The 27,016-nt window shown below is 42.3% G+C and overlaps 1 protein-coding gene across 2 annotated transcripts in view; it reads right to left on the bottom strand.

Annotated features, from left to right (window-relative positions):
* The window catches only part of ABTB3 (ankyrin repeat and BTB domain containing 3), a 177,978-nt gene that overhangs the window by 79,010 nt on the left and 71,952 nt on the right, over positions 1-27,016 (bottom strand). The window contains exons 4-5 of one of the 2 annotated variants that reach the window (XM_074164098.1): positions 8,606-8,642; positions 2,187-2,205 (exon numbers count right to left, since the gene is read on the bottom strand). The exons of the other annotated variant lie outside the window; for it this stretch is intronic. Coding sequence (XP_074020199.1) covers positions 2,187-2,205; positions 8,606-8,642 — 56 coding nt within the window. The remainder of the gene's footprint in view (positions 1-2,186; positions 2,206-8,605; positions 8,643-27,016) is intronic. 2 annotated transcript variants of the gene reach the window in all.

Below are 27,016 nucleotides of genomic sequence, written 5' to 3'. Positions count from 1 at the left end.
CTGTAATCGCAGCATTGGCTCTGGTCCTGGGGTTGTAACAACCACAGTAAAACCATATGCATGTCTGGAAGGTCACAAGCACCCCGGAGAGAAAGACCAGGACATCTGACACAGCAACAGGGAGGCAAGAATTAAAAGCAGAGAGGTAAGGGATAAAAAGTGACAATGGCTTATCAAACAAGCTCTCCAAATTCTCCTGCATCACTCAGTGGTCGACTCGCATAAACACTTGGCGCACTGATCAACATTTATATTCTGGGGATGTACAGAGCTTGAGAAGTACCAACACCTGGATTTAAAATGCAAACTTGCTTGCATATTTTAATAAGTATTCTCTCTTGGAAATCTTTCTCATTTATTTAGATTATTCTTTATAATTTTAATGGATAGAAATTAAGACAAAATTGAAAGAGTCTTCCCTGCAGAAAACAGATGTGTAAACGATCTAATATTCTAAGAGATTTCTAAAAAGAAGTAGAGCACAGCTTTATGCCATCTTTAAAAATGAATATCCAACAAGAAAATCTTTTTCAGTGAAAACACACCTTAAGTGTGGAAAAAAAAAAATACTGTTTTAAGATCTTTACAAATAAGATCCAAATAGTTTAAAATCGTAACATGTACAGGAGATATTTCTCCAAGTGATTAAAGCAGTGGGAAATAGACATTTTATTCTCTACTTTGCCTATGACTGTTCCCACAGCCGGGTCTTTTCCTTACAAACAGTCCTGATGATTAATTACTCTGTTCTTTCGCAAAGGGAGCGTATTCTTAGGTTCTTGGATGAAAAGTGCAAATGAAATGCAAAATGCACCATTGTTAGAAAACTTAACAAATTATAGGATATGTCACGCCAAAGGGTTTTACTCAGCTTGGAGATCAGTAAAGACATGCAATAGCCAAACATCTGATACTTATAGGCCAGCTTCAAAACTATAATTGACCACAGCGGGTGACCAGTGGGGTGTTGGGAGATAGTTTATAAGTCTCATAATTTTGCTGGATCAGATCTGGTTTTCTCCAGTACAGAGAAAGGGAATTCTATGGCTTGGGCATCCAACTCTGCCAATTTTCTAGCTTCAACTGTTTTTCCCAAAAATGTTTAAAGAAAAGTGAATAAAATACTTTTTAGAAGAAAAACCCACTCCCTTTATATCAGTGTTTGATGCAAAGCTCAAATTCACTGATGAAAGGCTATGGTAGAGAATTGTTTCCCGGCAAGCGGGCACACCAAATCGAAGAAGGAAGAGAAGGGGGCAAAAACTTTGCAATTATAAATATTTTTTTTTTTTATAAATAGGAACATTTAAATAACCACCACCAGCTTTCACTGGTTTAGCTACAGTTCAACTTCCTTATTTTAATTCTCTGCCAATTGGTATTACCGGCTTGCTTTTTCATCCGTGTCTTCAGCTGTACTGTGTTGAACTTGACAAACAGGTGAGAACCTCAAGTTTTCAATGGCCTGAAAACCAGGACATTTTTCCCCCCCCCTTGCTTTTCTGGCTGTCACTGCCGACTCTGTCATTCCACACCAAAGATTTCTGCACAGTATCTTCAGAAATGAATGGCAGTATCTGTCTTTTCTCTCAACTGGCACTGTTCAATGTCCTTCCTTTCTGCACGGTTACTCAACCCTGTGTGCTTCTCTGCCCATTATTTTTTCCATCTTCTTCCCTCCGATTCACTAGAGTGGAAATTAAGCACTCAGTTGTTGCCTGATGAATACAAGGCCAGACTCACTCAGAACGCCCCTGGCTGCTCTGTGCCACCCAGCAACATACAGCAGCCACAGATTGCATGTATGAACCACCGGAGCAAGGTGAGACAACCAAAGCGCTCAAGTGTATTTGGATTTTGTCACCTCTTTCAGTGCTTCCCCTCGTCTGTACCCTCCTTGGGGCAGGGATCTGTCTAGGACTTTTCTGCAAGGGGACATAACCAGAATGGGCCATACGCAAAATTTAAAGCAATTAAAACTTTGCCCTTGGCCTCAGGGTACCCTGCAGTCTGTAGGTAAAAGACTGAAGAGAAACGCAAGTGAATACATTTTAAAATCAGCAGTATGATAAAAAAATATCAAAAAATAAAAATCACAGTAACAAGTTCCTAATGCTCCCATCCCAAATCTCTAGAGAAAAAATAACATCTTAGGGAAAATCTGATGTACAGTTAATACACTCCACATTTTTCCTGCCCTCTGGGCTCAGCTGAAACACATGCCAGAGCTCAATCCCCAAGGACTTAAAAATCCCAAACCAAAGAAGTATTGCACAAAATGACAAAGCAAAGGCTGAAGATGCCCAAACTTATAAAAGAAACAGTTATTTTAAACCTTCATGCAAACTCATCCGAAGCCAGGGGTACCTGGTAACTCTATTCCAGTTTCCCTGTGCACATTCCCACCTCTTGGGTTGGGTGGATATACAACCCTCCATTGCAAGGCAGATTTTGGTACAAATAAACCTATATTCTTGCATATTCGTTTCAGAGCTTGCCATGGAGCTGCCCATGCTGTCCTTGCAGGGTGACAGAACTGTGCATGCATCACACAAACATCCCAAATTCAGTGCCTGGCAGCAGCCCTGGCAGAGCTTGTCCCTGCTCCTCAGTGCCTCCCCAGCAAAACAGCCCGAAGGACGTGATGGCCAAGAGCAACTCCAACATCAGATGCAGCAGTGGTTGTGTGATCTCTTCAGCTTTCAGGGCAGGAGAAATATGGGGTTTGTAGCCCAAATCTCACCAAAATACAGAGGAATGATTAAAAAAAAAAAATAAGCATCCTTCACTGTTACACTGTTTAGACGGATACCTGCACTTACTTATATATCAGGAAAATATTTGATTCCTGAAGTGCTGGCACCTACGGTGCCCATACTCCAGGACCAGCAGTCGGACTTCACTTTCTTTCAGGCACAGGAGGCTGCTGGCGCTCCATGGACTCTGTATTGCTCTTGGCACCACACAGCTATTTGCATCATGCAAAGGCAGATCAAAGGGCAAAACAGCAAAAAATAAGTCAAGCAGTCTTTTGTATACTACCATGAATGACTACACAATGTGGAAAGCGATAAAACAGCAAGCCTGTTTATTTGGAACGGGCAGTAAGATTTGGGGCAAGCATGTTGCATCCTCAAACATCCCATACTTTGGTCCCAAAACAGCTTTGCCAGCTAAAGCAGCATTTGCAACAGCGAGTCCATCTCAGAAAAAAGAGAATGAGAGAGATACAGAACTTAAACTTGGAGTTCCAGTTACTGCAGGTCTGAAGTTATTGCTCCAACCTTCCTCTTCTCACCTATTGTAAACATGCTTCAGTATTATACACCTCCTGTATCTGAAGCTTTTATTTGTTTTTCAAGAAGTTTGAAGACATTTAATCAAGCTATTGCTTGAGCATACAGCAAGATCAAATGATTCCTCAACTATCACTGAAGTCAGTTTTTTATATATATATACATGTATCTGTATACAAAGTGACAGACCAAGGGAAGCGAGAGGTCTGCACTGTCTGTATTAATGGGTCTGCAATACCTAATGTCATCCATGTTTTGAATTCCTTGCCTCTTCCTTCTCCTTTGGTATTCCATTCACATGGTCTAAACCAAAACAAATTTCCAACAACATTAAATTAATAAAAATGCCCACTGGACAACGTGATTTAAATTATCTGTGCTGAGGCACCTAGAGGAAACCCAACGCAAATGTGTTTGTTTTGACTAAAAATACAAGAGCCATAAAGACTGTAAAATATTTTTTTCACATTTCACCATTTGTTCCTTTGGAAAGTGTGCCAGATTTCTTTATATAGATTAATTTAGAGTCTGGATAGAAGCATGAAGGTTTTGCTGCTCTCTTGTTGTTAAGTGCTCCTACTTTCAAGGGAAAATAATTCAAAGTATCTTTGACCTCCCTCTTTATCTATCTATTACATCTTAAATAAATGTACATTTCTGGAAAACAGCTTATACTCCCACTGTAAGAATAGCTAGATCCTACTAAGAGTTTATAGAAATTAAGTGTGCAGGACAGATATCAGGCAAATTGCTGTACAAAATGAGCCTGAAATTGGTAGTTAACCCTGAACAGTCCCCAAAACGCGGTGTTGCACATTACATTGCTCAGGTAAATGCCAGCCTTACCTAGGACTACATTTAGGAGTAGGAAATCCACTCAATGGTGGGGTGGGTTTGTTTTGTTTCGAACACAGGAACATGGGACTAGAAGGTCTTCGAGTAAGAATCATGTGAAGTTCAAGAGCTCACAAAACATCCAATCAAAAATATCCCTTTTCTTCCACAGGCTCATGTACCAAAGTATTTCCCAGCACCAGAGAGCATTCTTGAGATCTACAACATTAAGGTCTATGGGAAAGAAATGAAAGGGACAAAAGCATTGCCAGCTGCCTTTGCAATAGCAATACACTTCCCTAGGAGCAAACCCTACATGGTTGGTATTCCAACATGCAGAAAAACTCCACATTTGGCAATCATGGCAACCATGAGTATATGAGGATGATGCACCACCAGACACACACTAGATTTTGAAGCACTGTGTGGGAACAGCAGCACCATGAACTCAGCATCAATACAAAGGGACACAAACCACCACGCAGAAGCTCAAACTTGGAAAGGAACCCTATGGTTTCTGTTGTTTGAAGCAACCTGCGCCGTGACTCTAAGACTCAGCCTGTCAACCTGACCGGCGGGCAGATGGAAAACATCTTGACTTCTTACAGAAATGAACCTATGGGGAAAACCTTAATGCTAATTGTATCAGCCAGTGCTTTCAGTTAACAGAAGACCTGGAAAGCATTCAAGGCAAGGAGTGCAAAGTGTCTTCTTTCCACACATTCCAGCCTGGTTAAATAACAGGGAGTGGCTTTGCCTGGAGAAAACGCAAAGCGCTTGGGAAAGCTAGGTGGTGATATAAAGCTTCCAGAATCTGAGTCTTAGAGTAGGCAGAGGAAGGGTGGAACAAGCACAGGAATCAGATGCAAGAGACTGAAGGGACACTACTTTGGGTAGTAGGTGTTAAAGACACACAAAGACACTTATAAGCATTATCAGCTTTCCACTTAGCCTGAAGACATTGGTGTTAAGCAGGTAAGATAATATTAATGTCCAATTTACAGATGAAGTGAAACTAGAGAGCTTAGTAACTAATTCAAGGTGAAATAAGAAATGTCGGAGAAAACCAGAAAAAGAGCGTAAGGCCTCTAGTTATGCAGTTGAACCACAAGAGATCACCCTTTCTCTCCTGGAAAAAATCAGTAGAAAAGCAAATGAATGATGCTTAAAAATGAAAGAACTGAGAGCCTAACAAAACCTGCCAAAAATTATCAATGGCAGCATCCACCAATAAATGACAAACAGAAGCTGTACAAACTCTGCAGATTTTGGGTTCTCACCAGCAAGGACTTCACTTCCAGAATCACTGCAGAGAACCATCCTCTTGAGTACACAAGGGCAACTCTTTTTATTTCATCTGGCCAAGTTTGGAGGTTTTGTCTGAGCAGTTTTGTCTCTGGCTTCTTGCAATTGGAAATTTTAGTAACTGCATATCTGCAGAGCAGTTTTTTCCAAAGACATGATCATTTTGAGGGCAGTATCCCAGCTGAGTTGGATTTGATTTCATCAAAAGCCAGAACGGATGATCATCATCCAAAGCAGAGAGTGCCTCTGTGAGATATTAGAGCAGATGTTATAGGAAGACGAGATAATAGAATTATATTACAACATGCGACTGTGACATTTTTTCTTGTAAGGAGTTTCTTAGCACAACACATTCTACTTAATTGGGACATCCTCCTTATTAGGATTCTTCTAAAGGCAATTGTTTTAGCCTAATGATAATGAGTGGCAATCACTGCTGCTTAAAATGGCATAGAAGTAACAACAATTCAACTAAATTAGGATATATTCTGCTAGCATCAAGCAGTTAAGTGGTGCACAACCAAGTGGAACACAGGATGGATTTGACTATTTAGGCTATATATTACGAAGAAGAATCAGAAGATTAGATCCCACTAAAGATAGAAACTAAGCTCCCAAATCACCAGCTAGAGCTTTACGCTTATTTTCACTAGGATATAGAGAAAACAAAATCTTGGTCCACCAAAATCAACTGCAAAACTTCAAAATCCTCAAAACCACCACCAAAACCAAGTATTACATAAAAGAGTGAACGTGAAGCAAGCCAGTCCACAAGTAAGAGAAGAAATGGAGATCCATCTTCTTATGCTTAGCCCAAGGTCTCTCGCGGTTCCCTAAAGTGGTCTTTGTGATACTGCTGCCAGGCAAGCAGCACCAGATGCTGCTTACCAGCGTGCATCCATGGGTTGAGCAGACAACATGTGTGTTGACAGCACGGCGAGCTGCAGCTGATGCAATAGCTGTATCCTGCTCCCTTTCCCTAGTGAGGGGACTAATGCCTTCACCTACCTGTGACTTTCATCACCGCTCTCCCTGTTGGCCACAAAGGGGCCTTTTATCGACTTCACAACAGGAAAATTGCTCAACAGCACACTGTGCTCAGCCACGCTATTCCACTGTCACAGTGACCACAAAAGTTTCAGCACGAGTTGTGATTTTTTTGGCAGAGAGATGCTAGAGCTGACACAGTGCATTTATTTCACACCGAGTACCCATCAGCTTGAGATTACCCTGATCTAAGCTATGCTACCTTGGAACTAGTGATGTGGAGGAGAAAGATTTTCTACTGCACTCTTTGACAGGAGGCATTCAGATACAGTAAATAAAATTTTAAAAATGCCAGTATCGTGTTCCTTCTCTGCTACATACAAATACATACAATACATGCAGCACTCAACATCTTGATACAACCAAGAAGTTGAGAGGTTGTGGGGAATTTACAGGAAGAAGAGCGCAGGATAAACATGTTGGCAGTGCCGGCAAGTGAGGAAGCTCAGGGAAATGTGGATTTGATGGTACCCAGTCTAACTGCGAGATGCCTCGCAAGTTTACTTGTGGCATCTCAAGATGACAGACACATGCTCAAGGGGGAAAGGATGCACACTGGTATAAACACGGACTCTGGATGTGCACAGGAGTACTAACTCACGCAAAAATGGGTTTGGCTAAAAACAGGCACAATCCCCTGTTAGACCGAGAGTTCGCAGAAAGTCTAAGCCTTTGAGTCACTGAAAATGACAAAGGACACATTAACGGGTTTTATTTTACGGAAAAAGGCCTGTCAGCTGATAGCAGGAGAACTAGAGGATTCGGTGATTCATAGCTTAATATGCTTTCCCAGAGCTTGTAATTTCCTTCAGTCGTTACCGTCAGCCCCCCAAAATGCCCAGCCGCAACACACAACTTCCCCTTCAGCAACTGTGACGTGGGGACAGCCCAGAAGCCCAACGTTATCGAGACAGCATCTCTCATAACCCAGTCAAAACACCAAAACACCAGCAGGTAATTAAGTGCTATCATATAGCATATCAGCAGAGAGCTTATTGTAACGACACTGTTTTGGACTTCTTGAGAAGAGAGACTTCAATTTTTAATTGCAAATGAATAACCCCATACAAGCACATAATCCCCCATTTTTGAGAGACCTACTATCCAAACAGGCTCCTGTACCAGGTACTGCAGCTGTAGTACAGCGGTACAAAATCCTTCATCCAAAAGAACATTTTTTCCATTGCTTTCTCTGTGTGCCACCATTCCTTTGGCATAGGAACTACGTGTTGGATGCCTTCGAGGGTCAGACAGATCATTTCAAAAACACCGATGCGCTTACATTTCTGAGCACATTTCTGAGTATTCAGTTGCACTGAATACTATACAATACACTTGGCAAGGGTTTTTTGAATACCTTAAGAAACACCTCCTCTATTTGCTTCAGTATTTGCAAAGATTAGTATGCTTTTTACAGCAGAAGGAATTGTTTGCCAGAATTCCTCCTATCACTTTGGAACACCATCAGTTTGTACAAACCCCCATGAATAATACATAGTGGAGCAGACACTCCAGTGCTGATGCTGAGCACAGGGCATTCCCAGCACAGTTACCAACTGCGCCCTTCCATCTCACAGACAGGCACGGTAGCAGCAACTGGAAACGGGATCGAGATGAGGTGCCCGTGGTCCATGGAGCAACCACCGCTTGGCGCTTGGGAGCCAGTTATGTATGTAAAAGGTTATGCAAACCATACCTATGGGAATAAGGATGGTTTGCAATTCAAACTGGTGAAACACCTGATCTTACAAGGGTGGGGTGACCAGCTGATGGGAGAACGACACCATTTTCTGCAGAGCTGGGTGCTTGCTGTTTGCTTTGTAAGTCACCTCCCACCAACGCCAAAGCCTTCAAAAAGCAGCTAAAACCATCACCGACCACACTTCAAACTTGAAAGACTAAATCATCAGTCCCAAAAGTTCCTGGGAAGGCACTAGGGTATGTGACTGAATAAAATAAAATAAAATAAAATAAAATAAAATAAAATAAAATAAAATAATAAAATAAAATAAAATAAGTAAAGTCTGCAGTTGGGAAGGCATTAAACCCGAAAGCACATGACATGAAGGGACTGCAACGAAGCCCCCGAGCCCACGAACACGTGAACAAAACTGCACCGCTGCCACACGCTGCCCTGCTTCAGAGGGGAAACGCAGGCGGCTCTGGCAGAACTCTTGCTGACTTTGTAAGGGTCGGGATTTTACCCCTGAGCAATGAGTTTTGGGTAAACCAGAACGTGTGGAGTCGGCAGTAAAGGTTAAGTAATTAGAATTTCCTTTCAACTTCATGCACAGATGAGTATCAGATTAGCCACTCCACCCTCACCATGAAAGCCTGCATTTAACGAAAGTAAAGAACGATAAGATGTTTTAGAAACACAAGCTGCTATTTACTGGCTTTAGGGCAGTATCCCATCATCTTCAGCATTTACTATGCTCCCTCCCACCCTGCTAAGGATGGCAGTGAGCAAACAGATTATCATAGCAGGATAAAAAAACTACATACTCTTGAAGTTATATGGTACCAGACTACGATCTCCCAAACTGTCGACAAGCCCAGAGCAGGACTTGTCCTACAGCTCCCTGCAATCCCCCCCAGCCAGGCTTGCTGCATCATTTGGAGTATTCCTAGCAGGCAAGATGTTTTCACTGGCAAACACCTGGGCTCAGGCACCAACGGCAGTGACTTGCATGGGACCAAGGTACCCTCAAGGCTCTCACCCTCATTAAAAGGAGTAATCCTCTGCCTTCAGCATGTACTTCAAGGGGTTTCTGCCACGTATTTAAAGCCAAATATTCACCTAAAAATTTCACTGACTGGAAACCCTGGATGCCAGCCAGATGACAGTCCTTTCTAAAGTAACCTTTGCATTCTTCAAAAATTCCACTTGGCTCACTAAATAGAAATGGCTTGCTAATAGCATGTATTTCACCATCCAGACATTTGATATAGACACCTACAACAATAAATCAGCCCTGGCCAGTAAAGGTTAACCTATATATGTGTATATATGGTAAAATCATTACAGATGACGAAAAAAATTTACAAGAGACATTAGACTATGTCACTAGCATACTTTTATGACCGCTTGCCCTACAGATTGGCTGGCCAAATCCATTTCAAATAATACAGGTTTTACAGAGCTGATGGACACCCTATTCCCCACCCACATATAACACAAACTGTGTTCAAGTGCATGAGCTCATTACATGGCTACCCGTTTAACTGAAAAAGACTTTTCAAAATTACTTTACAGAGGTTTAACACATTTTTCTGATCCCTGTAGGATATCCATTTGTACATTCTGAATTTTATGGTATCAAGATACAGTTTTATTCCTAAAATATCTCATCCATTTTTTGAAAATGGTGGCCTCTATTACTTTTTTCCAGACAGAAATGGCTGCACATTTATTCTCAGAGCAGTTAAAGGTCAAACCCAAATTTCATCTATGCACAATCTTCAGATTTGAACCTCTGCATTATTAATCTCCTCCACTGTTTCACCTAGACATTGACACACAGATCAACAAACACCAAAAATCCTGTAGTAAAGGAATATGATCATTTCAATGTTAGACCCTTTGCCACTGCACCAAAAAAGACAGTAGTTAATAAATAAACAGATGATCACTATTTTACCTTCCTGGTTCAGTGTGGCCTTTTGCATGACCTGGACATGACCGCACCTTATCCCTTCTCTGCTTCGAGTAAAGCACGATGCTGTTCGCTGTGGGCTCTCCTCTTCCCACAGGTGCCCTCACAGGGTCAGAGATGCATCCCTGGTGGTGCCTCAGCCACCTCACAGCAAAGCTTCACCAGCCCTTCCCCAATGCTCACGCACCAAAACTAGGGCAGAGAACCAACCCCAGAGGAGTTCTTTCCCCACAGCCTTGGTCTGGGAAACAGCTGAGCCAACTTGGCTGAAATTTAAAAAAAAAAAAAAAAAAGAAAAGAAAAAGAAAAACAAACAAAACACCAAAGAAACAAAACAAAGTATTTTTACATCAAAGTATTTTTATATTATTTTGGGAGAAGTGATTGCCCTAGAAAAATCTAAATGCCATTGGAACATATCAGAAGCAACTGAAATCAGGGATGTATAATGACCATCAGCAGGTAGCCCTAACAGCAGGCCATGCTAACTGCCTCGCCAACCACATCTCATCTGCTGATTTTATTTGGCCTTTTTTCTTTTAAGCAGACTGAAAGAAACCAAATGGTATTTGGAAACTTCCAGCCACAGCTTCACTGGGTCAGCATTACTTAACTGCTAAGCTGAATAAGCAGCAATATACACTGTGAGGGACACAGAAATAGAATATAAAACTTGGAAATTGATTCAAGTCAAAACACCAGATAAAAAAGAACCCCCAAATAATAAACCAATACAAAGTAAACTTTCATCGTACTCCATTTTCCCAACGGTCAAATAAAGTCCATTTCCATCACCCAGGTACAGTCCCCAAACAGGCACCTGTTCATGATGACATGTCTTCCCTCATCTTGTTTGCATACAGACCTCCCCTTAATTTTTCACCAGCTATACTCATGACAGCTACCTGCTCTCAGCATCCCTGGGACCCATTCCTCAGCATCTTCTCCTGGGCTACAACACAGAGACGCTCCATCCTTTTACTGTGAACATCATCTTATACACGCAACAAATCAACCCCATGGTTCTCCCTGGAAGTCCTCGCTGGAGGTGGGTACAGCTCCTAAACTAAGTACAGTTGTATGTATTCCAATCACATTCTCTGTGCATAAGCACAACAAAATGCTCCCTGGTTTAAATTTCTTAATATTAACAATGATATGAATCACAGGGAATTATAAGAGAATTATGAAGTTCATAATATTTGGAAAAGACATGGATTCAACAAGAGCTACTATTTTGTAGCATAAAAGCACACCATGAAATGTTAATTGCAATGCACAACACTGCAAGACCTACAGGAATTACAAGCAAGTTTTCCTCATGATGTGCATCTGAGATGATGAAAACGAACAAAAATAGACTAAATTTCTAGTTTGAAAATAAAATAAATTTGTAATTAATTATTTTAATTCTATTCCAGTGAAACGGCAGAACCCAGCAATTTAAATCATTTGTAGATTCACAGCCTCCAGCTATGAATGGACAACACACTACCCTCGACCCTAACCACAGGGACTGCTACAGCAAGCCAAGAGTGATCTATGAGCTTCATTAAGACATTTAAATAGAGTTCATATATATATATAGACATAATACACACAATGTGAAATTAAAGTAGGCATTTGCACGCACCAGGCTTCCCAGAGAGTACCCTCTGCTAGAGAACTGTCACTTTGAGCTCATTTGCCCAGAAATATATAATCAAGAAAGTAATTCTTAACTTACTGCTAAGAGTTTGAATCTGTGTTGGATTTGGCTGTGCAGACAGATGCCTGAAGGGCCACCTCAACATACACCTCTCTTGGTGGATGCTTGGTGGAGCCAACAGACAACATACAAAAAAAGAGTTACAATGCCTGTCCCCTGGTTACCTGTGCATTCATTTCATCTCAAGAGTTAATAGGATTCAACTCTTCTGCTAAAAGCACCTATTTTTGTCTGAGGGCTAAACCACAGCACAGTGCTAAGGATGCTGCTGTACAGACATCTGACAGCTCCTGAACAAACTGCACAGAGCACCAACCCATCAGCAACAAAATAACGTATTAAGTAAATCAATGCAATTTCTCTCATTGCTGTGGTCCTTTAAACTAAGTTTTAGTGCACAGAGGGACAAAAATATACTGTCTAACTACAGATTATTCACAGGCAGAGCTAAACTGCTCATTTAAATGGGAAACAATATCATCTTCTCTTGCACCGTTATATATATGCTACACACACACAACACTTGAAAGACACATTGCATATGGGTCGTTTTTTCTGACATGAGGTTTGCATAATGAAGACAGACTGTTCTTCTGGCCAAAATTCCTCATGTTAATCACATTAGGTGACTAACAATGGATTTAGTGGATGCTTAAAATGGTTTGTTGAACAAGAAAGTTGCTTCTCACCCTGGCAGAGGTGGAAACAAACTCCCTTCTCCCCTTCTGCAGTGGAAGGGTATCATACAGTAATGGCAATACTCCAAAATATGCAGGTCACGATGAACACGGCTGCAGTGGTCAAAGTCTTCAGAGAACTGAGAGACCACATTTAATGAAGAGGAATTTTCACAAAAGAGGTGAGCTGCTTTTTTTCTTTTTTTTTTTTTTTTTAACGTGGAAATTGTTATTCTTAGTATTTCCAGAGCACAGCAAAGCACTGAAACTTTTTTATTTAATGTATCTGTAAGTGCCCTCCTCAGACAGTTTCATCTGTGTTCAGTGTTCAGGTAGTATTCTTTGTCCACTAAACGTAGCTAGGGAATTTGACACATTTTTACTTAGTTTCTGAAATCAATTGTGTGTGTACACGTCACTGGTATTGATTTATCATATAGTCATGGGCTCTTTCCCTACCTCTGCTTAAACAGCCACTACTTGAAACTGAATTCACAACAAACTTTAGTGTCAACTGACAAGAAAAAAAAAAAAGTCTCCAACTCAGATGATTTAAAGGGATAAGTATAACCATCATGGCAAAAGCAACGAAAATGTGACAGTCTGAAAGCCTTTGAAACTAGTTCTCAAAATTACAAACATTGGGAATTCAGGTTTTACCCTAGATTCAACCCCATAAAAATTAAAAATTCTACCAGGTCACATCCAAGGATCCCCAAGTAACCTTGACTTTGCCCTGATCATGAAACAAAGGGGACAACTGGAAATTTTAAGAGAAGATTTTCTTCAGATAGGGCTGGCAAGAGGATCTGGAAACTGTCCTTCAGTTTTAGTTATGAACTGATCATAAGGTTGCCACTTCCAAAGTCCACCCACTGGAGTTTCTACGCAAAAAAATGCTTCAGAAGGGATCTGATTCAGAAAGGGCAAGTCCAGCAGCATGGCTTTCCCCAGCACACTCTAAGATAGAGAAACAAGATGCAGGCACAGACTGCCCTGAACTGGTTTTTCAGAATCCATAGCCTTGATCTTCACATGATTTTGGAAAAATTCAGTCTAAATTGTTCATACAACAAAAAATACATTCTGGGGTCTACACATCATGGTGGGGGGGAAGAAAAATATGATTACTAGAGACAGTGCTTGCAACTCTAAGGAGAAAAACAGTAAAATACTTTTGGGGATGACTTCAGAATCATGGGAAATATGCAGGATGAAGCAATGGCTTTCATGTGCAAGTGGAAGTATGATTAAAATGTCCTTAGGCACATAACTCAAGAGTCAGCACAGACCGATATGATGTAGGACAAGAGAGATAAGGAGCTTGCGGACTGTCTTTTCCGATAGGACATACAAGATTAATGCAAGCAGCTACAGAGAAGGAAAACAATAAAAACATAGATTCATAGATTGGTCCAGGCCGGAAGGGACCTCCAAAGGTCATCTAGTCCAACCTTCCCGCAGTCAGCAGGGACACCCCCAACTAGACAAGGTTGCCCAGGGCCTCGTCGAGCTTCACCTTGAATATCTCAAGGGAAGGGGCCTCAACCACCTCCCTGGGCAAGCTGTTCCAGTGTTCCACCACCCTCATGGTAAAGAACTTGTTCCTAATATCCAATCTAAATCTCCCCTTCTCCAACTTAAAACCATTGCCCCTCGTCCTGTCACCGCAGGCCTTTGTAAACAGACCCTCCCCAGCCTTCCTGTAGGCCCCCCTCAGGTACTGGAAGGCCGCTATTAGGTCTCCCCGGAGCCTCCTCTTCTCCAGGCTGAACAACCCCAGCTCCCTCAGCCTGTCCTCATAGGAGAGGTGCTCCAGCCCCCTGATCATTTTAGTGGCCCTCCTCTGGACCCGCTCCATCAGGTCCATGTCCTTTCTATATTGAGGGCTCCAGACCTGCACACAGTACTCCAGGTGAGGTCTCACCAGAGCAAAGTGGCAGAATCACCTCTCTGGATCTGCTGGCAACACTTCTTTTGATGCAGCCCAGGATGCGATTGGCCTTCTGCGCTGCAAGTGCACATTGCCTGCTCATGTCCAGCTTCTCGTCCATCAGCACCCCCAAGTCCCTTTCCTCAGGGCTGCTTTCTAATACCTCATCCCCCAGTCTGTATTTATACCGAGGATTGTTTCGGCCCAGGTGCAGAATCCTGCACTTGCTTTTGTTGAACCTCATGAGGTTCATCTGGGCCCACCTCTCCAGCCTGTCCAGGTCCCTCTGAATGACATCCCATCCCTCTGGTGTATCAACAACACCACACAGCTTGGTGTCATCTGCAAACTTGCTGATGGTAAATAAAACATAAATGATGGAAAATAATCCTCACACTAAGTCACTCCGCATGCTTTTGGGGAGTGAACCGATAGCTGTGTGCAGTAACATCCATGCGATCTACCATCCTCTTACTTTTTATGAGTTAATAGTAACTGACTGGTGTGCATGGCAGCTACATATCAGGACAGCTCTGCTAACTGTATAGCAAACCTTAACTTCGGTGCTTCAAAAGCAGACTGACCAAAAAATGGCTCTGAAGCAAAGCAAGGAGAGACATTCAAAATATGTAATACTAACGCAGAGAAAGATTGCGCATTTTGGGGGCAGCTAGAACAGGCAGGTCTTTATCCAAAGACGACAACATCCAGGACAATAACAAAGACAATGTCTTGTCCTAAGGTAAGAAATATATTATTACAGATGAACCTAGACTAGGTGGAAACAAACATATTTTTGTCACCTCTCAGCCGGATAAGGGCAGTTCAGCTACTGATCATGAAGCCTTCAGGCCCTGGCAAGCCCCAACTTGTGCAGTGCGCGCTTGTCTCAGCCACGCAGGCTCCTGCAAGCACCTAAGCCACAACACTTCCCCCAGAACTTAACAGCCCCATGGTGTCCCACCACCTTGCAGTCCAGGTGCAAGGTACTAGGCTAATAATTACTTATTTGGCTAATCTCCTGTTTGGCTCTCAAATCCAGAGGCCCATGGGACAGGCTGGAAAAGCTGCCGCTAAGCTGAGCGGATGGTGGATGTTTGTATGTGGAAGGTGACTCCCGTAGGCATGCAAAACGCCTGCTGTGCCGGGGGCTCGGCTGGTGGCAACCACCAACGAGCTGGCCGCCCGTGGAAATCCTGTTCCAGCGACAGCTCCCTGCCGGTACATCTGTGCATGTGCCAACACCCGCTCTTTATTCAACTGCCTCTGTTGGTTTATTTTGGCCGCTGACCAGCTCTCCACATGCCGTAGCCTACAGCCGGGAATCTGGGAGGGCAGTGGTGGAACAGCATGGGGTTTTGATGGCACAGCTGTACTGCTGCCGGCACAAGAGTGGGGAAACCAGGGCTGCCGCCGCTAAGCTGGGCTGGCTCCTCATCGCTTCGGGGGGGCTCTGCAGCGACTGCAGCCTGTGAGAATGGAGCAGCCTCCTTCATCCTGCCGAGGAACGTACGTGACGTCTGTAGGTGCTGTGGTTTGCAGGCTGTGGTTGCAGGCAGGCAGGCACGGAAACGGGCTTGGGTTTTTTTGCTCGCATTACTGTGCGTGCCGGTGAGCATCCTTGGGCTTTGAAGAGCCACCAGCGCAAACCAGCCCTGCACCGGCGGGGGGGTTTGCAAAGCGCATTGCTGGGTTTGCTTTATCACCACGGACTGAATGCTACTGCAGATGACTCCCATAAAATGAGACACATTGCTGTAATAAAGGAAACAATATTTACCAAGATACTTAGAACTTTATTTTCAACATACATCTTCAAAGCAATTAACTAATATTAGAGCATTAATTTTCCTCAGGCCTCCGTGACTCCAGCGGGTACGGTTAGGCTTCACTTAGTTTACACAATTAAGGTGTAATGCTTCAAATCTGCTGCCTTGAATGGGAGCAGAGGTACCAGTACCTGCAACGAAACCAGAGCTCAGGTCTAAATCCACTAGCCCCAAAGCCCTTCTCTGTAAGATGTGAAAGAGTCGGCAGCAGGGTACAGCCAGGTGCGAGACACTGGTTGGGTGAAGCCAGCAACACGAGGCTCACCACCACAATCACCGAGAGCACATAGCATGAGCAATGCACCCCAGAAAACATTTTAACATGCAGATCCAATGAAGGTTCTTTAAAGAAGCAACGTTCTAGCTTGATGCCACATAAAGTGGCTTTACCTCAGTGTATGTATGCTGACACTGGGGATACTGCCCCTTATTTACACCACTGGTGGTCCCAAATCAACCCTAACTACGAGCCCAAAACACTCATCATGATGAATAATGAGAGATATCCAGAGGAGCATGATGCACAGGAGCAGCAGGGTGGGAAAAGGAGCTTTGCTCCCACGGAGAACATATGCCTTGTCCAGGTTTGAGGATCTTCTACAGCATGTGCGAGAGCCCCATAGCACACCTCCAAAATGAGCTGGGAGCAGGACTCCCGCCTCCAGTTGCCCATCTGCCACAGATGCCTCCTTGGCTTCCAACAAGCCCACAGACCTATGCATGCCCATCTCTGCAAAACTGTTGATGCCATGGAGGCTTCCTTCAGTAACACTTGAAAAGCACCTTGAGAAGCACTATGCTACATGAACCCCCCACCCCCAGTAGGTTTATCAACAAACCAGTTCTCGAAAGAAACACTGAAAATAGAAAATGGGAGCTTCATGCAAGCTTATTTAAAAACAGGCGGAGGACTTGGCCTTGATAGCAGAAGGGCACACGCTCGGCTCCTCCGGTGCATTTCAAAGACAACTCCGCTTTGCAGAGGTGAAAATGAAGTGCTCTTAAAAACATACTCCCCTCACCCAACACTGTGGACTTCAATAAATCCAGATGTCTAACATTTCAATTCTTAAAACTGTGCCTCGTTAAAAAAAAAAAGTCAAAAGAAAAACACAAGGAGGAAAGCACGCTTTATATTCATTAAAGAGCTCAGTGAACTACACAGCCTACCTGGGAGAGTCGAAGGAAGGGAATAAAAAAAAACCAAAAATACAGTACAAAAAGTACAAAAGTACAATAAAGTACAGACGTTGCAAATCATACAAAGCAAATATTCAAGGGCAGTGAAATATTATGAAGTAGTTTAGTAGAACTGTTTAACAGTCTCAAAGATACTTTTAAATATTTCATTGTTGGGAAATCTAAATGTAAAAAAATCCCTAAATTGGCTTAAAAAATAAATACATTTTTATGAGTAAAACTGGAGTTCTTTCATTTGCTGATTAATTTCTACAGCTTTCAGCACACATTCTGCTCTAGTCATGTTGTCAAACTTATCTCTTCAAACACAAAAAACAGAAATAACATTTTCCAGCATGTCAGAAGAAAAGTTCTCAAGAAATCTCAGCATCCTGAGAGCTGGAGCTTTAGGAAAACTGTCAAACAGGCAGAGACCTGTACTGACCACATCAGCCACGGTTCTTAACTGGAGCCTCATCGGTATCTCAGCTATTCAGTCTGAGATTTTTAGTAGCACCTTTCATAGATTTACAGGCAATAAATCTATCAAAGCCTTCTGCTTTTCTTTTATCTTTTGTGGGGAAAAAAAAAAAAATGATAAAGAAGAATGCCAAGGAAAAGCTCATGGTGTTTGCCAGGGAAAGGGTAGACAATGAAAATAATTCAGTGCTAGGAAAAAGAATCCGTACTGACAGAGTTTATAAAAATATGAAATAATACAAATGTAATTCATGCAACAGTCCTAGAACAAGAGAGCTTTTTTAGTTTTTTAAGCTGTCCCTGTGACCTTATTATTATTTCTTGAATTGCTCCAACACTTTGAGTTTTGTTGGTATTAACACAGCGAAACTCCTGCAGGTTTGGGGACACAGGCAAAGCCGCCAGGGCCACAGGCCAAGGGCTGGGGCATGGTCCCACCACCCCTTGCCACTGGAGCTGGCTGGTGGGACTGGCAAGCCCAAGTGCTTTGCAGAATGAAGGAACCCCTATCAAGGTCACACTTTGAATGCAAACATGCCACAAGGAACTTAATAGAAATTAATGACTGCGTAAAACACCATGATTTCAAATTTAATCTACAGCATTGCAATTTGAAAATTTGGGCTTGGATGTCACAGCATTTCCTTGGTTTCAGCTTTTTCTAAAGATGTAAAAGCACCACCCTCTCGTTCTTAAGGGAAAGTTTCATGAAAACGCCAAGAGACAGTGATAAATGACTTTAACCTGACCACTGATTTGGCATAATATTCTTAACCAGATGAAGCCTATAGGAAACGGGTTTCAGACAAGGCAAAACTCATACTGATTTTATCTTCAGCACAATAAAGATCAAAGATGGTGGGACTTTTTTATTTGCCAACTCATCTGTTTTTTGGCTTTTAAAATCCTACCATAAAAATAATGTACCAGATCAAGCTCTCCATCATTACAGGGAAAAATGAGGAGTAACGCCACTGAGACTACCATTAAGCGAAACACTTGGGAAAATCCAATTGTCCCCCCACCCTTTCTTTTTTTGGATATAACTAGATCTCAGCAGCAGCTTCCTCATCGCTCACTTCCAAAATCCCAACGGGAAGTGGCGGATGCCAAGGGAGCCGTCCGGAAGGCGCACAGCCCTTCCAAACGAGATCTCTTGCTCTACGGCAGAACGCACTTATCTCTGCAAAGCCTTTGTTTAACCATCCCAGCTGAAAACACATGCGGATGACAAGCATTTACAAGTAATTTAACCTAAAAATCGTCATGGGGTTTGTTAGTCTTTGCTGGAAACAACATTTGGCAGCCATACTCGGCCTCTGCAGCCCCAGCGACGGGCACTCCTGATAACACGAAATTGAGGCTGGCAACATCTTGCATGGTAAGCTTTCATGCAGTTTGCTAGTGATTTTTTCAGAGATACTCTTCTCTGTCATTTTATGTAAACTTTACATCGTTTTGTTTAGTGAAGTCAAGGAAGGAACTCATTTTAATAAAAAACATGAAAGAAAAATATCCATGAAAATCTGAAAGGGAGCAAATACTTTGACCTGAAAGCTCATGTGTTCACCAGATTTTCACTGTACGACTAATCACTGAAGAAAGCACCGAATGGCAAAATTCACTCATCATAAACTTCAGAGATTTCAAGAAAGCACTTGACAGACTCCATCACTATTCACTCTGGAACATCTTGAAGTGTTAGGCTTGCCAACAAAAATAATTACATCATCAAGCCTTTATACCAAGCTGCAGCTTGAATACTTAAAGGAAATGCAGATTTAAGTACAGGGTTCAACATAAAGGCTGGTGTCAGATCAGCAAGAATTCGCTCATTTCTGTAGCTGGGCACTACAATCCACTTCACTGGGAAAACAAACGTAAATGTAACAATATACAGTTTAACAACAGTCCCCTTCAATATCCAGCCATTGCTGATGATCCCAAGTCTTCCAAGTGCATTATAGCCAACACGCAAGACTAATAAAGGCCAACAGTTGGATCCAGCGCTGGAGGAAGATGGAGTTAGCAGCATGCTACAGAGGAAAAAATGTAATTAAAACACAACTGCCATCTTAGAAGAAGTGATGGAGTTCATAGAGTAATTGGCCGTAATTCACAGTCAACTGGGATAATTTCACCAACTGAAAAAAAGGGTATTTGTGCTAAGCATCTTAAATAGGATTCACCCATTAAAAAAATTATCTATGGCTCAAACTCTTGAAGACTACAAGTCTTCAACTCAAAATGTTATTCCTCCCTTGATATACAGACAAAAAAGCTGTAAATCCGTGAAAGGTACAGACAGACAAATGCTGTTAGAAGCAAATGTATCAGAAAACCCTGGGTATGGCATCATAGAGTCATAGAATGCTTTGGGTTGGAAGCGACCTTAAAGATCATCTAGTTCCAACCCCCCTGCCATGGGCAGGGAGACCTCCCAGTAAACCAGTTTGCTCAAAGCCCCATCCAGCCTGGTCACGAACGCTCCCAGGGAAAGTTCAGCATAAAACAAATTGATAAGAGATGCAAGGATTTACTACAAGGAGTCACTTGCAGTAAAGGGCAGGGTTACCCAGAAAAGGGGGTGGGAACATTTGGCAAGCATGGTAGGGATGTAACTTGAGCAGAAGACAGTAGCGGGGGAAAAATGTGGTAAAAGTGGAAATGACATTGGAAGTTCAGTAAGCACAGGTGGCTTTTTTGGAATAGTTCCTCCTCATCTTCAGCTACTGTCCTGGTTTGGGGTGGAGCAGAGCCAACTTTTGTTCAGTGTGAGAGGCTGTTGCTTATACTTGTTGTTGTGGCCACCAGGGTCAGCTGACTTGGTTGTTTAACCTGTGGAGGGGTTGTACCTATGGGGAGGTGTGGACAGGTCAGGTGACCCAACCTGACCAACAGGGTATTCCATCCCATCTGCCGTGCTCAGTATAAAAAGTGAGAGATCGAAGGGGTCTGGTTGGCTCCTCTTCAATGGGCTCTTCTTGAATGTCTACTTCTTCAATGGCTCTCTTTCTTTAATGACTGATGCCCATGGAAAACCCTGTCAGTTTGTCTACCTTTGATCCCCAGTGTGTTCCGGAATCCAGTTCCCATTCTCACTGAGACCAGTCTGGAACTTTCCCAGTGCCTGCCAGTGCCATCCCCCTGGGAGCTTGATACAGTTTTGTATATATTGTATCAATTTCATTGTTTTCCTTTTTATTTTATTATTAATATTTCATTAAAGCAGTTAAGTGTTTTCCTAAACTCATACATCTCTTTATCTCTCTTCTTCCTCTCCTTGGAGCAAGAGGTGGGGGCAGAACATCTGTCATCTTGTCATTGGCCAACCCAGCCTAAACCGTGACAGCTACACAGGCAGGTAAAAAAACTGCATCATTAGATCCTAGCCACAGCAATACAGACACCAAAAAGCAGTAATTTTGCTCATGTAATGGTATCTAGACTCTGGGCTTTTTGCCATCGGAGTCAGTAACTCCTTGCTGAGAGTCACACCAGCAGGACTCAGCAGCACCAACACGGCTTCAGCGTGTGCTATGCCTTGTCCCCAGTAATTGTGGGCTGCCACTGTGCTCTCACACGTGCAAAAATACACAGCCCCATCTTGCACCCTTGGAAACAATATCCACAGCAAAACTGGCCACAAGCAAGCACATGGGGGAATAGCAATAAATCAGTCCCCTCGTATAACTGATCTTCGCTCAACTAAAGATTTTACAGAGCTGTGCTACAAAACTGGGGGATACTTAAAAGTCATTGCTTAAGAGACGAGGGGCCTACCAACTAGAAATGAGATATGATGTGAAGGGATTCCTTCTTTCTATTCTTAAAATTTTAATGTTTCTATAAATGTTTTACATACACATACTATCCCTCTTTATTATAATAAGGTTGTAAACTAAGAAGGCTCATTTAAAAAAAAAAAAAAAAAAAGAGTGAATGTTTAAAGCAATGTAAATCCCCTTAAATGGCAAATGCAGTCTATACCGTATAATATACTGCATCTACTAGCAATCCACTAGTGTTTAAATGACCCGTGTGAGCATGACCTGGACTAAAATTAAACTTCACAGCCCAGCATTACATGGCTGACAGAAATTGCACATATTTTAACATATGCCCTACATAAAAACCGAAGTATCCTAAAAACTCAAAAAAAACCCCATACATGCAGGAAAATTATTGTACTCATCAATATACAGGTAACAAAATACAGAGGCAAATTAATACTTTTGGGTTGATAGTTCATTTAAGTTACAATACAGTCCACACATGATGCAATCAGAAAACGTAATTTTTTGGAACAACTTAATTACTTGTATGCCCAAACCACACTAAAGGAAAGTTAAGGTCACAAAGTCAAATATTCTAAAATTAGGAATTGCCAGATTAAATTTACTACTGCAATTGTAACTGTATTCTCTTGTGCACGCACACTACCACACACGGTTTTATTCCACAACTGCATACTGTTTTTTTCCATAATACTATCAAGAGACCTGCAAAAAATACTGGAAAGTTGGAAGGAAAGCAGAAATAACAGAAGATTACAACGATTAGTCCCTGATTCTAGAGAAAAACAATAACAAAGGAAGAAAAAGAAACTCAAACACCCGCTGTGTTTCCTTGTCCTCTTGTCACTGAGATGGATGGCTTCACATCAACATGTTTCCAACGTACAGTTAGCTACCTTTGGCTGAACATCTACAAAGCAGTACCTTCTCCTGGGAGGAAAAAAAAATAATACATTTTTCCATCTGTAACAGGTAATATTTGAGGGAATATGGAAACACAGGACAAATCTGCTTTTGTGAAATACTGCTCTGCAATGCTAGAGTTTTGTTCACCTTAAGTAGGACAGTCGAACACCCAGTAAAATCCCCAAAAAGGAAGCATCTGAAACTAAGTCTCACCCTTTATTCTCTTGGCTTTAAAATGATAACCCCTCATTAGAGGAACATCTCATTAAATAGCCCATCTGGGTCATCGTGCAGGTTCTCTGCTCTAACAGGCAGCACAAAACCTTGGAGAACTCGAGGACGGTTATGTCCACGAGCTTTTTTTTGCAGCACTGAGCAAAGATTTGCTTGGCGTCTCTAAGGACCCTGACAGCAAGAAGGTTGGGAGCCTTCAGTTTGTTCTCTCCATCATTAAATCTCCAAGGGAAAGCACTGTCTTTCATTATCGCCATTATTAGCACTTCCTGGCAAGTACGAATTTGGTTCCTTGGATCACTTGTCCCAGCTCTACTGCTAAAATCCTCTGGAGGAGCTTGCTGACTCCTTCTAATCCGAGGTAAAAATGTCTACATTATTACAAGTTATTTAAGAGGACCTTTACAAAGCACAGAGAGCACATGTTGCAAGGGCGAGGTTCACCAATAGCACAGGGTGATGAGCATTATGGCACTGCTGTGGTCATTTTTGCAACACCTAAAGAACTGCCTGTGGGTCCACACATCCCAAATCTCATGTTTATTTGAGTTCAGAAGCAGGGATGACCGAATCTAGACTGGCGTTTGTGTCCTCAATGGCAATTCTTTGATCATTTAATGATCCTCTCTGACCTTCCCACACTATCAGTAGCATAAACTTCACCTTGGTGAAACAACTGATGAACAAATCGAGAAAATCTGAGAAGGTGCAAGACAAGAAACAAAATGTCCTAATGGCATTTCTTTCCCTGAATGCCACTAACACAGAAAACAAGGCCCCACTTGTAGTCCCAAAGGCACCAGATATTAAACTGCTCTTCTGATATTCTTCCACTTATTTCCATGTGTAGTTGCAAGCTCAGGCACTCTCAGCTAATACCAAAAACAGACCGAGTGAAAATTTAAGGCTTTATAACATTAAGACGGTAAATGCTTCCAAAACAAAATGAGGTAGATTCAAGACTGCTTATGCTACAACAGACCCTTACAGATGTTTTTGGAGCATGCATGTAGTAAACAAACAGCCTAAATGTCAGAAAAACTGTTAATTTAAGGCCTGGAGTAAAAAGAGTATGCAGTTTCCTGGTGGAACGGCAGCCAGATGATGCTGCAATACCAGCACACGTGGATCAGGACATCAAAAAAGCCAAACCTGACACCAGCAGCTTTGAAAGCAGGAACAAAACAACACCTAGCTTCAGTAGACAAGGAAGCGTAACTTAAATTCCAGCTTGAGATTCAAAGCATCTTAATAAAGCAGGACACATAAATGAAAAAGCAAAATGTTTTAAACCTTCGAAAGCACCTCTTTGAAAACTCTTTGTTTTCTAGAAGATGCACTTGTTGGTTTATGCCACCTTACTTTCTTCTGCTGTTTTCTATTTCATTCAGAGAGAACAGAAAGGGAACACAAGTGGCTCAGACTTGGAGAGAATTACCTTCATCACTGGTCTTTTTGCACCTTTGACGGTGTGCAAGTGCAAAATACTCCAGATGTTCTCCATCCCTCCCTCCAGCTGAGACCAGGGAGACGCATGTCCTCTCCTGGCTCCAGTTGTGCCCTCAACCATGCCAGCCTGTCTCCACGTGTTTGTGGTGGCTCATGAGCTGGAGATGGGGACTCCAGCTGAACCCAACAGAATCGCCCAGCCGTGCAAACGGCTGGGCTCCACATCCAGGGCGAGCCAGGTGATCGATAGCTCTGCAGGGGGCTGTCAATTTTGGCAAGCATTCCTTGCCAAAAAGAAACACAGAGAAAGGACCTTAGCCAACATCTTGACCCTCTCGGTAGGTAGCCACCACCACATTGGCTGTGACTGCCTGCACTCATGGGTCCAAGGCTATTTCCTCCCGACTGCAACATGGCTTTACACCAGGGATGCAGTTGGCCCATGGTGAACATCCAAAGCAAGAGCTATCCAGAGGCACAAAGTGTTGTGGGTCAGGCTAAATCTTCCAAGTCAAGTGGTGTTTTTCTCAGCTCACAGAAGACTGAGGCGGCTGTTCGTTAGCTGCAGCCCTCACCCATTAGCTTTGTAATCTGCAACGGCAAAATACTGCTGAGCACTCACATTAGCAGGAAGTCTTAATGAGGGTAAATGCTGTGAGCATGCCTCAAGAAAACCAATTTCCTCACTTAATTTGGACAAGGTGAACCTGACAAGAAGATACTGCAGTTATACTTACTCTGTCATAGAAACTCAGAGCAGATGGAGGCTGCTGGCTTCAAACTTGGGGCTCCCCTTCTGCAAGAAGCCCACTCCAGGAGACCTCACCCTTTTTTCTGCAGATTAGGAGGTTTATTTGCCCCTCAGATGAAGGTCAGAGAAAGGCGAGGTGTGCTGTGAGGCACAATCCCACACCAGACACACTCCTAGAGCAGATGTGCAATGGGAGCATCTTCCTAGTACACATGTAGACAAGCAGCTTACAGAAGTGGGCTTTTCCTAACACTTAGACAACCTCAATCAACTAAAGACAAATTTTACAATTCAACCTTTTTTCCCCTTGTCCCCCTTAAGCAAATATCCCTGACAACAGACATAATTTACCTTTACATCTGCACTTATACATGCGGCTCCTGCTGGCACAGCCAGAGGTAGTACAAAGTTTAAGGATCTGGTAATTTTAGCATAAAATGCAGCCAGCACAAACTTAGGCAATAGTGGTGCAGGGTTTTGAGGATTATGGTTCTGAATGTCTAAGTGGATACACATAACCCATCATACATATTGCCATCATCCCTTGTTTCTTCTTCATATACAGAAAAGCAACATAAATTATCAGGAAACCTATTTTCCATGCAAACACAAGACAGATCGACTAATTTAATAAAGAATGGCTTTCGGAATATTCTGGATATCAAGAGACATGGACTCCATTCGCAACTTGAATACACCCTAAACTTCCAAAATTACCTCAGGAGAAACACGCAGGCTTCCACCCTGCAAACATATGCATATGTATATCTCTGCTTGATTGAACTGTTACTCATACGTAGAGATGTTTGCAGAGCTGGGGCCTCTACCTCTTTGTATTCAAGTTGCTTGACAAGTAAAATGCAAATGAGGTAATCTGCTGCAAATGGCAATTATGTATTATTGATAAAAAGTTACAATTCAGCATGGAGCATTTAAAGAGAAAATATTGAGACCTATAATGAAAGAAAGGAGCAGGAAAATTGTGGATTTTTTAAAAATGTTTTACATTTCCTATTTATTCTATTTATTTCCACCTATAAACATTTTTCTATTTATTATCCCTCAAAATGGAGCACCTTGCCTTGTTTGCCAACTTCAGGCTGCATACAGATGCTGAGACACTATTCTGCCTATCAAGATGTGGGTTTCACTACTTTAAATTAAAAAATTCCCACAGAAAGCACCGAAATGGGGCGATGGTGAGAAGGTGAGAGAGGCAGGAGAGACTGCTGTGCTGAAAAGCTCTGTTGTGTTCGGCCACATATTTTTCTCATTTGTTTAGTCTGAAATTCCTCCTTCAGTGACTCTGGATTTGTTACCTTTTCGGAAGGCACCGCGAACATCTGGACTCCATATGGCTCGTACCTACTCTGTGCCAAATGAAGCTATATTCTGTTTTCTAAACCCTTTATTTCTCCCAGTATTGCCACCAACAAGGTTTTAAATATCTCCACAACGGACTACAATGTAACCTCAGAATCACTCCGTTTGTTGACACAAATTCCATGGTGGTGCATTAACTGTGGCTGGGTTACCCAGCATTTTTTGCCTCATCTTCTTTTTTTTTTTTTTTTTTCCTCCCAAGACTATAATACAAAGGAACATATACTGAGAAGGAAGTTCAGCAGTAGTCACCTGTGCTCAAGGAAGCTGCCCCACCAAGATAAAGGAAGGAAACAGGTCATTCTGATGGTCCTTGCATGAAGAATTACACTTCTAGATAGAGAGTTAAAATCTTCCTTTGGTCTCCTAATTTCCCAGCTCTTGACGGAGCTACCTTGAGTTTTTTTTCCAACAGAGTAACACGTTTTGAAACTCAAATGCTAGGGAAAGTGGCATAACCTTGTAAAAGTATTTCCCTCTCCCTCAGCTAAGAAAGAAATACAGCTCTTATTTGCTCCCTCCCTGCCAGATGTTTCTGCATCACAGCATTTT

This window comes from Numenius arquata, chromosome 2 (genome assembly GCF_964106895.1).
Source record: "Numenius arquata chromosome 2, bNumArq3.hap1.1, whole genome shotgun sequence".
Classification (NCBI taxonomy): domain Eukaryota; kingdom Metazoa; phylum Chordata; class Aves; order Charadriiformes; family Scolopacidae; genus Numenius; species Numenius arquata.
The sequence above is the reverse complement of the archived record's forward strand: the minus strand, read 5'-3'. Positions and strand labels throughout refer to the sequence as shown.